Source organism: Talpa europaea (genome assembly GCF_964194135.1).
Source record: "Talpa europaea genome assembly, chromosome: 6".
Lineage (NCBI taxonomy): Eukaryota > Metazoa > Chordata > Mammalia > Eulipotyphla > Talpidae > Talpa > Talpa europaea.
Window position 1 is genome coordinate 117135035 of NC_140072.1, and position 14795 is coordinate 117149829.

Genomic DNA, 14795 nt, shown 5'->3' on the forward strand with positions numbered 1-14795 from the left:
CCTATTCAGAAAAATGAATTATTTTTTTTGTACTTCTGAAAAAGAGGAACCCAAATTTCATTCTTCTGTCACTGACGTTTGTATACATGTTTATATATACAAACACAAACACATGAGTAGAATCAGATCTAATTTAAGGAAAGAGTATCAAAACAAAATATAACAATATGTCAGTGAAGATCAACTATGGTTTTACAAATTCTATATATCTTTTTTGCATCTCTATACTATACTACTTGGGGGAAACATTAAGATTTTGAAATTAAACCAAGGATTTATATTTCAAAAGTTGTAGTCAACTAACTAAAAGCAACTTGTAAGAGAACTCACAGTGCTACTTTTAAAGATTTCCTTAAAATCACCTAAGGCTACCTCAGGTTCTTAAATTCAATACAGACAAGAGTCCCAGCAATCTCCAGAGAAGATATGAGTTAAATAGCAAATAAAGAATTTGAATAAAATAGTTTAAGATTTTATTTATTTATACAAGAGCTGGGGTACAGGCCAGAGGCACGGGAGGGTGAGAGAATTCACCAGAGACAGAGCTGGGAGCAGAACATGCAGACGGACAAAGACAATGGTGAGGGGAGCAGCAGGCGAGGCAGTGGGTTTCTCCCTGGCCGGCCGGGATCGAACCCGCGCTGCAGAGGCTACGGACAGCTTCACAGCGCTGCGCTCAACCCACTGCACCACCGGGGAGGCCATGAATTAAATAGATTTTTTATTAAAAGACATGAATTAACATCTTACCACAGTGAACAGTTATATGTTACTGACATTTCCAATCTATGTTCAAAATAAACAAACTCATCCTTGTTATGACTGTTTGGTGTGGAATGTGGTTTCTTCTTCTAGCATATCACAGTTCAGTTGCAATGTTTCCCCCAAATTCCACCCTGAATGATAGCAATTTGTTTATTCTATGTATCTGTATTACTTTCACTCCATTGGTTTTTTTGAAAACAGTTTTCTTATTGCAAACTAATAAAACAGTTAAAGGAGAAAAGGCTCTGGAATCCAGCTATGCAGTGTTCAATCCAGTCCCTACCTACCTCTCATTACTTGACCTTCCTGCACTTCAGTTTGTAAAACAGGAATAATTAACACATAGGGTTCTTGTCAGGAATGAAAGTACTATTAAGGTTTCTGAAAGGCAACAGATAATTGCTTAACTGAAATATGGGAAAGCAGCCCAGTATTAAAGCCATACATTAAAGTGTACAACACAGTAAAAACAAAGATTGCCAAACAGGGCAAAGAATAATCCTACCTATCTTTTATTTATTTATTTTTTTAAGATGTATTTATTCATTTATTTTTATCTATCTATCTATCTATCTATCTATCTATCTATCTATCTATCTATCTATCTATCTATCTATCTATTTATACAAGCACTGGGTACAGCCAGAAGCACGGGAGGGTGAGAGAATTCACCAGAGCCAGAGCGGGGAGCAGAGCAGGCAGAAGGACTGAAGTACACTGCTGAGGGGAGCAGCGGGCGGCAGGAGAGGTCTGCGTGCCATGCGGGACCCTCCTCTGGTGGCCAGGGATTAGCCGGGGATCGAACCGGCACTGCAGAGGTTGCAGGCAGCTTCGCAACCCAGTGCTCAACCGCTGCGCCACCAGGGGAGGCCCCCTACCTATCTTTTAAAGTAAAGTGACTAAGAGAGAAAGTGTGCCCAAGAACCCATGCTAACATGTGCGAAACAATGGAAGTAGATCCACCAAATTATTGAACATTAATAGTAACTACAATAGTAGCATTATAGTGATGGGATTAATTATATATTTATTATATTACTTGATTATAATAGCAGTGACATTACAGGTAACTCTTTTTGCGAGTACTTTCCTCTATATTTTACACATTTCTTCCAATATCAACGAAATGCACTGTAATCAAATAAAAAGATCTTGTTTTTATTTATTTTTCTGTTGTTTCTAGGGAGCAGCTCTGGGCAGGATAGTGGATTTTCGTGTCATAATTTTTCAGACTCATGGCTTGTGGTTCTAACTCCCTTCTAACACACCACTGTACACGTATTTCTGATTCCTGTGTGGGATAAAGAAATGTGCATATGCATGATTCTAAGCCAAGTCGATCCTCACACTCTCTATTTAGTAGCTTTCAAAACTTATGAAAGAGGACTGGGATATGAGGGATACAGAATCCAATAACATCAGCCTATGAAGATTTAGCATACGTGCAATAAACTACCTATTTTCTTGCTCCTACCACCAACTCTGTGAGTAAAGAGAAGTAAATGATGAATATTCTATTGAACAGAGGTAGAGGAAGACAGAAAACTGAATGACAAAGGTGATGGCAAGAGGGTAGTTTTACAGAACACAGAAACACACATGTGAATCTAAGAATACATTTTCTCAAAAGGTAGTATAATCTACAATCTTTAATATTAAAAAAAATTCTCCTAGTAATAATGTCCCCATTAGAGGTTGAGAGAACACTGTCATTATGACCCAATTTTCTGCTTTAACCTATCCTGAAGGCTTACTTTAATTTTAGCATATAAAATTTGGGTCAAGGAACAAAGAGTTTGCTACCCAGGGCTTATAATTTCTCTTCTGGCAACCTAAAACTACTCAGAATTTGGAGGTACAGAGATTTTTAAAAAAGTGAAGTGGTGTTTATGCGGATATAGAAACAAATAATGACTATTATTCACATAATTATCTTTGCTAATACTTTGCTGGTCGTAGCAATAAATACTTTTTCAACTACAGTCCTGTTTCAAATAAGTTTATTTCAATACCTTTCCCAAGCTGAGGGAAGAAAAAGTTGTCATATTAAAAATAAGTATGCAACACTGAGGAACGGTATCTGCTGATCTATATACCACGAAAAGCTATTTGATCACCAAAGTATATTTTAAGCACTTTCTAGGTTATGAATAGCTGAACAAAATCTGTAAATTGTTCTATGTAGTATGACTGTATTATGTCAGAATGATAGTATATTAGGCAATAGGAAAAAATGTAAGGCCAAATGCTGATAAAAAGGGTGTCTGCATTAATCCTCATTTATGCACGAAAATACAATTCCGTGGGCTCCTAATGTTCAAAAGCCAGTATTTTCCAAGATGATGTCACTTTATTCTCACAAAATTTCACATTGCATTCAAAAGTATTTTATTTATTTATTTTTTTAAATCTCTCTTTTTTAAAGATTCATTTATACAAGAACTGGGGCACAGGCCAGAGGCACGGGAGGGTGGGAGAATTCATGAGACAGAGCAGGGAGCAGAACAGGCAGACTGACCGAAATACACTGCTGTGGGGAGCAGCGGGAGTGGTCGCCACACCATGTGAGCATCTTCCTGGCCGGCTGGGAATCAAACCCGTGCTGCAGAGGCTGCGGACAGCATCACAGCTCTGCGCTCAACCCACTGCGCCACCAGGGAGGCCCTCAAAAGTATTTTATTAGAGCTATTTACACATGATGCTCTGCAGCACAGAAAGTTAAAAAATATTTATCTCCTTCCTACTTTTAGCCAAAGAACGAACATCTTATGTTTGAACAGGGGTTGTGCCACTGAGAATGCTGGATAATATAACTCACTGAGAGTAAAGGAACAAAACCAGGCCCTTTAGAGTTTTGGCAATTCACAGATTTTCCCCAAATAAGTGATGCAATACAGGCTGCTATACTCTATTGGTGAGGAACAAACATTACTGAAAATGCCAAAAAACAAACTAATAATGAAATATCACAAACTAGTTGAGCAGCACAGGGAGGACTGCACAAATGCTAAACATTTCCATACACTCTGAAAGGAACAGCCAGCTTGACCTTAGGTGAGGAACAGAACACTCACCTGAGAGCCCCTCATTGTATGAGGCACCTTAAGTACACTGGGCATGTAAGTCATTTTAAAAGTCCACTGGCAGGGCCTCCCCTGTGGCGCAGCAGGTTGAGCGCGGTGCTGTGAAGCTGTCCGCAGCCTCTGCTGGGAGAGTTCGATTCCCAGCAGGCCAGGGAAATACCCACATGGCGCCGCAGACCTCTCTTGCCGCCCGCTGCTCCCCTCAGCAGTGTACTTCGTCAGTCTGCCTGTTCTGTTCCCTGCTCTGGCTCTGGTGAGTCCTCTCACCCTCCCACCTCTGACTGTACCCCAGCTCTTGTATAAATAAATCTTAAAAAATAAAAAATGAAAGGTTAAAAAAAAAGTCCAATGAAAGGTTAAAAAAAAAAAAAAGTCCAAAGGAATCACAATTCCTTTCCCTCTACGTTCTGTTTTAACTAATGCAGCGCAAAGTTTGCATGAACTCAGAACTACAAAGTAGGAAGGCGGTGGTGGTGAAAACACACCTAAAATTTTAAAGATAACCGGGAGCCGATGGCTTTTGCATCACCATCTCAGGAATGGTGGGGGGACGCGCCTCCACCGACACGATCTGGCTGGGCATCACCAGCAGGAACAAAACCCAGTAACGTCACCACCATCGCCGTCACCTCCCACCTCTCAGTCGGGAGTCGCAGAGGTAAGAGGTTTCCGCTGACCCCCCCGACGGGCCTGCAACCCCACCCGAAACGGACGCGCACGCCACGGGCAGGGGCGACGCCGTTCCGCACACGTTAACCAAGTTTCCCCGGGTTCCGCGGCGGGGGCGCCCCCACGGGCTCTCCCGGACGGGTCGCAGGCGCCCCACGCCGGGCCGTCTATTCTGACACCTCAACGCCCCCCGTTTCTTAAGTTACTCGCGCCCGCGGAGCCGGCGACGCCGGGAGGGGCTGGCAGCGCGCGCCACGCCCGGTACCTGTCGCGGGCCCCGCCCGGGAGTCAGTCCCGGGGCCCGCGAGCGGGCGGGGAGGGCGGGCGGCCGCGCCCCACACGCACCACGCCTTGTTGACATGTTTTCAAGCGGGCGCCGCGGGGAAACGCCCCCAGGCAGGCGCCAGGTCCTCGCGCCGCGCCCCCCGCCCGCGCCCGGGCCCGCGCACCCCACTGGCCACCCCGACACCCAGCCATGTCGGCGCCCCCTCCCCGGCCGCACCGGGGCTCGGCCCTGCCCCCGCCGTTACCTGCTGCCGGAGGCGGCTTCCCCCACACACCACCCCGGGCTCCGGGAACCGCGGCGGCGGCGGCCGGGCCCGCGACCCTCACATGAGGCGCCCCGGGCCTCCCGCTCAGCGCCCCCGCCGCGGCGGCCCCCCGCGCTCCGCCCGCATCCGAGGCGCAGGTCCCGCGGCGGGCGCCAACGCGGCTCCACCGCGGCGCTCCGGCTGCCCAGGGAGACGCCTTCCTTCTCCGGCCCGCGCCGCCGCGTCTTCTCCTGAGACCCCCAGTCGGCGCGAGGCACCCGGCGCGAGCTGCCGCCACCGCGTAGGGCCCCGCGCCTGGGCCGAGACGGCGAGCCCAAGATGGCGCCCGGGATCGCGGCCGCGCGCTTTTCCCGGCGCGTCTCCGCCCGGGGGTGCGCGCGCGCGCCCGCCGTGATGCGCCCGCGCGGGAGCGCGCGCCGCTGGGGGTCTCGGCCTCCCGGTTCAAGGGGATGCACCTTGCTCTCTGCCTTGCTCCGCAAAGCCGGGCTTGGACTTGGGAGGGCTGGAGCGAGCTAGAGGCCCAAGAGACTAGCCGGAAAGTTTAGGGAGGTGGAGCAGAAGGGAAAAAGCAGGAGTGTCTCTGGATTCCAGGATAAGCTGCTGGCCTTGAGGGCGGAGCAGCCCACGCGGAGACACACCATGCGGACTGCAAGAAATAGACGGTGCACATCATACATGGACAGGTGTTTTAAAACTACCCAAATGGTGACAGTGTTGACGCCGGAATTACAAGGGATTTGTGCATGTAAAATATTGCATTTTTCAATTTTCTTAAACAACTTATATCATCAGTGACTACTTTTTTGAAAGCACCTTTACTTTATAGACGCCTGACATTTGTAAATAGCTTTCTGAAACACGATGAGGAAAGTGTAAAGGGGATGAGTAATTGAATGTATACCTGGGATGAAGCATTTTGTAAATCCTAGCATCTTGGCTTGTCACTGCTACTATAGGTAACTTGTTTTACAGGTTTGGATTTTTTTTTTTTTTTTTGAATATCTTCAAGTTAGAAATATCCTTAGGTGCAAAATCATAATGTGAAGGATTCCCCATTCTCCCGCCTCCCTCAAATATAAAGAAAAAGTAACATTCTATCCAAAAATGTGTTCCATTGATCTAAGAGATTGGGAGGCAGTGATGCCCAAGGGCCCCTCCACTCTTCCACTGTGCCCCACCCCAAATTGAGCTAGGAAGCATGTGTAAAATAACATTAAGATTCAGTGTGGGCCTCCCTGGTGTTGCAAGGGGTTAAGATGCAACCTCTGAATAATCTATCCAGAGCCTCTGCAGCACAGGTTAGATCCCTGGCCAGGGATCTATCCACATGAGGTAGGTAGTAAGAGAAAAGATCACAGATCTTTTCTTTTCTCTTACTGGCTAAGAGAGGTGCAGCAGACCTCTCCTATCTTGCCCGATGCTCCCCTCAGCAGTGTATTTCAGTTAGTCTGCCTGTTCTGTTCCCCACTCTGTCTCTGGTGAATCCTCTTACCCCCCACACCTCTGGCCTGTACCCCAGTTCTTGTATGCATAAATAAATCAATCTTTAAAAAAAAGATTCAGGGGGCCTCCCCGGTGGCGCAGCGGTTGAGCACTGGGTTGCGAAGCTGCCCGCAGCCTCTGCAGCGCCGGTTCGATCCCCGGCTGCTCCCCGGCCACCGGAGGAGGGTCCCACATGGCGCGCAGACCTCTCCTGCCGCCCGCTGCTCCCCTCAGCAGTGTACTTCGGTCCTTCTGCCTGCTCTGCTCCCCTCTCTGGCTCTGGTGAATTCTCTCACCCTCCCGTGCTTCTGACTGTACCCAGTGCTTGCAAAAATAAATAAATAAAGCTTTAAAAAAAAAAAAAAAACTTGTCTTTAAAAAAAAAAAAAAAGATTCAGGGCCTCCCCTGGTGGTGCAGGCAGTTGAGTGCCACCCTATGAAGCTGTTGGCAGCCTCTGCAGCGCCAGTTAGATTCCTGCCGGCGGGGGAGGGTCCCACATGGTGCAGCAGACGTCTTCTGTTGTGTCCACTGCTCCCCTCTGCAGTGTATTTCGGTGTCTCTGCCTGTTCTGTTCCCCACTCTGACTCTGGTGAATCCTCTCACCCTCCTGCGTATCTGGCCTGTATCCCAGCTTGTGTATAAATAAATAAATCTTTAAAAAAAAAATTCAGTGTGGGGAAAATACCAGTGTTTTCTGTTTGGACCTGACTATCTGACCATCACTTCAAATGGTACAAAGCTTCTAGTGACAATAATGTGGATGTACCGAACTGCAACATTTTTCTAGGTCCTTTAGTGACTGGATGATGGACACTAAGTCCTAAGAGAAACAATGATATTTGTGGACTATAGTCCCATTTATTTGAATGCTAGATTGACATTATTAATGATCAGCAAAACACATTAAAACAAATCAGCAAGCATATCTAGAATATTATGTTACATTTCACACTTCAACTGTAGTTCTTTTTAATTCCTTACTATCTAGCCTCTTCCTAAAGAACACAGGACCTTGGCACACTTACAGAATGCTCCTTCTCTTTCCCTCTTATTTTTATTTAAAGATTTTATTTTTTTAAAGATGTGTGCTTATATTCTAATCAATCAATACTCACATCCACTTAGTTGCATTAGTGAAGATCAGTGACTTTGGGAGGAAAGGGAGAGGGTATTTTTGGAGCAGACCCATCCATCAGGGAAGAATATTTTTTGTTTTTTGACTTAGATTTTCATCCAGGTTCTGCCTTTACTAGATATGAGTTTTGCCAAGTTATTTACCTTCCTTGTGCTTCAGTTTCCTCATCTGTAGAATGGGAAATAATAAAATGTAACAAGCCCAGTAAATGTTAGTTTTCTCATTGTTACTAGTACTAGTGGCTTTAACTCCAGAAGTGAGGACAGAGGCAGTTGTTTTTTAATTCCAGTCCTCCTCAGCAGCAAGAGCTGTGATCTTTTCTCTTACTGGCTAAGCAGCAGGAACACCTCATGAAAGGAGCCACTAATATCAAATGCAGAAAGTGTTTTTATAAGGACTCACTTTGTGCCTTGTAAAGCAATAACCCAGGAAAGTGCCAAGACACTTCTTTCTAGGTCTGGCATGCATTACAAGAACATCACACAAGCTGCAAATAGTTCTCTTACCCTTTACAATTTATACACTGAAGGTGATTGATTTGCCAACAAGTAATGACACAAAACTTTACAGTGCTCATGTATCCATGGTACCTCTGTGTGGTATTCTCAAGGTTATTTCATTCTTGTGGACTGTGAGTTTAAGTCAAATATATTTACAACAGCCTTACTCAGTTCTCCCCTTCGGTTTTCCAGAGTTAGACCTCCAAACAGCTTTCCTCTCTACCTACTTTGTGATTTCTGAAGACATTTAAAGTGAATCTTGAGGGCCTCCCCTGGTGGCGCAGATGGGTGAGTGCAGTGCTGTGAAGCTGTCCATAGCCTCTGCAGCCCCGAGGGTCCCACATGGCGTGGCAGACCTCTCCTGTCAGGCTGGCTTCTCCCCTCAGCAGTGTATTTCGTTAGTCTGCCTGTTCTGCTCCCCACTCTGTCTCTGGTGAATCCTCTCACCCTCCTGCGCATCTGGCCTGTACCCCAGTTCTTGTATAAATAAATCTTTAAAAAAATAAAGTGAAATCTTGAGGCTGTACCCTGTCTTCTTTCACAAGCCTATAACCATAGTAATGTTATAGACAAGGACCAAGGATGGGAGTGGTGGGGGCGGAGCAGGGGAACAGAACTTCTTGAGCCATAGAAGCTGGGGCTGTGAGCTCCTTTAAGAAGCAGGGTCATTCTTTCCTGATAGCTGTTGCCCAACATCCTCAAGGCAGAATAACATGTTTTGGGAAAAAAAAAAAAAAGCTACGCTGCTCTGAAGAGTCTGGAATTTCTTTTGAACATAGGATGTGGATCCCCAGTAGTCCTTTGTTAGAAAAAAAAGATATAAACATGGGAATGCAATGCCTTCAGGACTGTTTCCTGCTGAAGATGTGGGGGTTAAAGAAATATTAATGCAAATTATTCTGGATGTTGAAATAGGACTAGTCTTGCCTCCAGCCCTTTCAGTTTGCTAGGGGATGACCAGTACTCTCAATGACAACAAATTATGCCTCCTGCTTGCAAATACATTGGGGTACTAGCAACTCTGACCAAATAATGCAAAGGAAGTTTGCATACTCTTCTTATCTTGAAATAATTTAGAATAAAATGAATCAAAATTTTTGTCAAGTCTTGTGAAATAAATACAGTCTGATGTATGATGAGTCAAGCAATTTGGCAATTTCATGGATTACTATTAAAAAAAACCTATTATCTACAAAGATCCACTTATCTATAAAGATCAGTGAATTTGTTGATTATAAAGTTTTAAAAAATGCTAGTAAATAAAATAGACTGTGTAAGAGCAACAGTGAGGAGCAACCTCCGAGTCAGTGAGTGGCGCTCATAGTCAATTTGTTGGTAGAAGGAATGGACTGGAGGCAGATGGTAAAAAGGGGTGGAGCTGGGGCTTCAGCAGTTAAACTGCTGGTGAAGAAGGGTGTCTGTGGAGAAGCTGCCAGTTTGTCTCTTGTGACTTGGCTTGGACCTTGGTTTCTGCTCAGCGGATGCTGTGCAGAGCTGTGTAAGAGCAGTGCTGTGTTCCTGGTTCAGGGGTGGCGCATGACTGGCTCTGCTGCATCCCTAGAGCAAGGCGGCTGACCTCAGTGCAGGTGGGGTTTTATGTGCTGGTGGGGATTGGGCTTTGAAACTTGTTCAATTTTGAAAATGTGCCAGTCAGGTTTGAACCTGGGCCAGTGCCAATAAAGTTTGAAGACAGCACTGGTTTTGAAATTGTACCAATCTGGTTGCAGCATGCAGACCTCAAGAGCCACAAAAGCCAGGGTAGCAGATAGCTTGGGATATACTCATCCAGACTCGCCTGGGAAAATCTTCCCATCTGCTTTTTGAACTGCCTGACTGCTGTTCCTGTCTCCAGCACCACCTGTACTGCCACCTAGAGCTGTACACTGCTGCTTAGTCCTTTACACTGCCTGTTGACCTGCATTGCTGACTTGTGCCTGGTGCTTCTAAGAGCTGTCTGCTGCTGGCCTGTGCCTGGCCACCTCTAAGAGCTGTCTACACTTCTGATCCTTCAGTACCACTGCCAACCTCCAGTACTACCTCCAACAAGTCCAGCACCACTTTCTGGTTCTGTTGCTTCTGGTGCTGTCCCGTCTGACCTCTGGATAGGAGCTGCTGGCTGTTGCTGTATCACCTCTGCAGTACCACCTGTGATTACCTCCAGCTGCCACTACTGAGTGGGGTGCCAGGCTATTACGTGTGTGTGCAACCAGTTCCAGGCTCTCATTGGAGGGGCAACTCCATCATTCACAAGCAGCTTTTGTACTACTGGGCACTGGAAACACTGTTTGGGGTAGGACAGTTGGCCATGTGTGGCCTTAGAAAGTCTTTCCTTTTTCCTTATATCTCTTGCCCTTGCAAATAAATGCTGCTATTGTCACAGTCCGAGTCTGAGTCACGCCTTGCAATTGTAAGCTCACAGGTTGGACCCAGAAATTACCTACGTTCACCTAGGAATGCAGTTTCAGCAGGACAGGCAGCATTTTGGCTGTGCTAGTCTTTAAATACTTTCTCTCTCCTCCTGTGTTAATAAATCCTGTATTGTCTTACAAAATGTGTCTGCTTTTGAGTCATGTCCTGCAGTTTTAAGTGCTTGGAAGAAGACCCACCAGTTGTGTCAAGCATCATCCTCTGAGTTTGTCATAATTCAGTTGGTCAATTTCCTTAATGTTTTCTTCTGGCTCTAGCATAGGTCTGTATGTAGATACATCTCGTATCTATGTGTATTTTCTATCATGTGTTTAAGACTCCAAAATTGAACTTTATTCCTACTTTTATTTTTCCTAACAGTTGTGAAAATCATCATTGTCTGCTAGTAAGTTTCTTTCCAAGGAAAAGTGGATAAATTTTTAGAACTTTAAGTTATTTAAATTTTGTTTTTCAAGCAGTACTGACACAATTGTTGGACTTTATCACTGTATAAAAATGTACAGTGGTTTATTGACATGTACATTCCAATATGTTTACAGCTGTAAGATAATGAGGCACACTCAGTATTGCACTTCATTAAAATTTCAGGCTCAAACTTAACCTAGAAGTTTAAATGAAACTGCATTTGTAATTTAGTAATTCTTATACAGGACAAACATTGATATTTTTATGTACAGTGTGTGATACTTATTACATTTATATGCATCCTAACACAATTTTTTTTAAATAACAGTCTAGGAAATAAACCAGAATATTCCTCTTTTTATCCCCACCCGTGATGCAATTGTACAGGATTACAAAAAGGCAGTATACAATAAACAATGATTAATTTTCTTTTTTTGCTTGAAAGCCAGCATCATTCTTAGTCCATGGGCATGGTGATTCTTTTATATCAATTATCTATAAATGTCCAATGCATCACAGGCCAATGACGGTAATGGCCACATGCAAACACCTCAGAACTTTGATGTCTTGGTTCAAAAGAAGATAAACCAAAATCATGGGAAAACTTTCCATAGCAAGAATTATGTACATGGTATTTGGCATCCTTCTTGCACTGTAAATGGTTCATTTTCATGGGTTTAAAAATGGTCCCGGTTCTTATCCTGAGCAGTTTAACTTCACCACATCCCTTTGGAGGATGAAGAAAACTTTTCTCTCTGTAGACAAAGGAATCTGAGTGTTCTAAAAAGTGTGAGCATTCCTACACACTCCACAACCTAGAGCAAACTCTTCCCCAGTGGGTGGATGAACAACGTGGAGAGGACATTCAGTTCCTTCTAACTGCTTGCCTTTGGGACCTGTATAAATTTTGAAGGAGGCAAAAGAATATAATTAAAAAAAAATACACCCATCGAAATCTCATGTAAACAGAAACCATAAGTTATGCAAATAAAGGCTATGGTTATGCAAATATAAAATTAAAAAATGTATCCTCTAACCACAAAAGTAAAAATGCTCATTATAAGAAATTCAACAGGGTCCCTAACATAGATAGCTGCTCTTAGCTAGAGAGCCTTTTCTTTTAATAAACAGATCTTTTAAAAGATAGCCTTTTCTTTAATACATTGTTTTCTAGCAAAAAAAAAAAAATTGTCACAAAAATCCCTAAATGTAATCAAACAGGAAATTATTCTGGATGGAAACTTTTGTGTTGACTGTATGATTAAAAAAACTTTAGGTGTAAAAAAAGCCATATTATACATTATAATCTTCTCAGAAGAAAAAAAAGCAAACACTGGTAAGATGGGAAGACTCTTAAGTGTTATTTTTAAAAGTATCTTAAGAGAAAATGAAAAATGAAAACTAATCAGCTTAAAAATACAAATGATAAAATAAAATATAGTAATCTGGAAGAAACTTTGGGGAAGGTAGAAATTTGTAGGTAACCAAACAAACTAGGCTTGAAAATGTACAGAAACTACTTTTCTACTTTTTAAAAAGATTTCTTATGTCAACGTGCTTATGTCATAAGCGCAGAGTATTACTGTGTATGGAATACAGGCTGTGCTTGTACTGGAACACAGAGTCCCTATTTACAGCGGAGGATGGAAATTAACTATGCATTAGCTTCTGGCCACTAGTTTCCAACATTTTTCAGAAAAGGAAACTGAGGCAAAGATAAATTTTCTGATTCTTTGATCCTTTCTCTTAAAAATAGGCACGGCAAAAGCTAATTCCCCGGGTGCTGCTAAAATTAAGTATCCTGGCACCAAGAAGGTAGTCAGTATTTTAGAAAGGAATAGAGGGGTGAGTATCTACTTCAACTTCTTAATCTGGATTCTGGTCTTTATCCAAGTTAAAAATTCAGAGTTGATGTTTGGTAGTGACTGAGAATCAGTCTTTCTTTTCTTTGAGGTAAACTGTACAGTAACTTACCTGCTGATCTCACCGTATGGTATCCTCTAATTCTACTCCAGTTCTCTAAATGAACGGATGAGTTAGAGGAATATGTAAGGAAGTGAGGGCACACCTCAAACTATGTGGGTGATCACAATCCAGTCACTTAACCTCATTAGGTCTTGATTTTTCATTTGTAAGTGTGGAGGCAATGCTATCTACCTTGTAGGTTGTAAAACTTAGATGAGAAAAAAAACATGTGAAAATGCCCAGCCATCAATACCATTCCCCTACCATCTCCCTATATCTCCTTTCTTGCCTTATTTCAGTGAGTCACAATTGTTTAAAGGGCAAAGTCCCTTCTGTTGGCTGACCCAGATGATTATACGAATGTGTAGGAGAGAACCCTTCCTTTGCCTTACCCATTCTCCTCTCTGAGGCTCCCCACCCTCCTCCTGCTAATTACAGTTTTCATCTTATTCAGCCTCTATTTTAGAGTATGTTCTTACATTATTTTGATCTTGCTCTTTCCAACTCCACTACTTCTACTTAAAAAAAGTTTTCAGAGAGAACAGTGTACAATATTACTTGACATGAGCAAACAGTAAAAAGTAGCCATAGTTTAAAAAAATCCTATTTATATTATTTTTTGAACAGATATTATACTTAGATATCACATGGTTAAAAACAGAAATGTCAAAAAATTATCTATAATAAATTATCTTCTCTCCATCTCTACCCCATTTACCTTGCTTTTTCCAAGTTAATCAATGTTAATGTTATATATCTTTTCCTTTTTATGTAAATATAAACTATGCATATAATAGTCTCATTTCCTCCTTTCTTACAAAAGGCAACATACCATATTATACTGTTTTGTAATTTGACTTTCTTCTCATTCCTCTTCACTATAGTTCCAAGCACCTCATTCACAACAATGATCTAACTTTCTGCTTCACTCAAAGTTAGAAGATTGTAAGAGCAGAGGGATTCTCTTTGATTCTAAGGCTGGTTTAAACCAGGTTTCTGTCACTTAACACAGAGTTTGCATGTGGTCTTTCAATAAAACTTAACAGATACCATGTAAATCATCACCTTATATTAAAAGCATACCTGCAGGACAGTGTGGTAGTTCTTCCTTAGGAATGCTAGTCATTCTTTGAAAATCATCGTGACAAGCATTACAAAAATGTGTTGTTCCAAAACAGAAAAAGACAGCCACCGAACAGCAATAGCGACATTTATATTCCAAAAAGTCCGTGCCATGTTTTGGACACATCTATGGCAAAAGAAAACAGACACAACATGACAGTGAGTCTACTTCAACTATACTTCAGATGGTCACAGACAGCTCAGTGATTCACATTTTGAGAGTATACACAGCTATCAAAACTGATGGAGACTTGACTTCCAGGATCAAGCAATTCCTGGCCAAGAAACAGAAGCAGAACTGTCCCATTCCCCAATGAATCTGGATGACAACTTGGTAATAAGATCAGGTACAATTCCATGAGGAGAAAATGGAGAAGAACCAAGTGGAGTCTATAAGGAACTGCATGTGAGGAGGCACACAAATTTATATTTACCAAGATCAGTAGCATTTTACCATAGCATACTGAAAGTATCATTATTAATTGGACATGTTTTCTCTGTATGCTTCTGTGGCTAGCAGGCTGGCTTAAGACATATGTGAGATTTTTGTTTGGGGGGGAAAAAAAAAACCCAAAATAAAATATTAGATGATTTATACATTAGAAATTAATGAATGTATGGCTTTGCTCAAAAGATCTGCACAAAGTCCTGAGTACTGATCCTAGCTCCATCATAACCAAACTTATTTAG

The 14795-nt window shown here is 42.9% G+C and overlaps 1 protein-coding gene across 2 annotated transcripts in view; it reads right to left on the bottom strand.

Annotated features, from left to right (window-relative positions):
- Positions 1–11798: 11798 nt before the first annotated feature.
- MYCBP2 (MYC binding protein 2) overlaps positions 11799–14795 on the bottom strand; it is a gene marked incomplete at both ends in the record, with an annotated part of 205740 nt that continues 202743 nt past the window's right edge. For both annotated transcript variants that reach the window (XM_084234986.1, XM_084234987.1), the window contains 2 exons: positions 11799–11914; positions 14067–14232. In XM_084234986.1, the coding sequence (XP_084091112.1) occupies positions 11799–11914; positions 14067–14232 (282 nt within the window). The remainder of the gene's footprint in view (positions 11915–14066; positions 14233–14795) is intronic.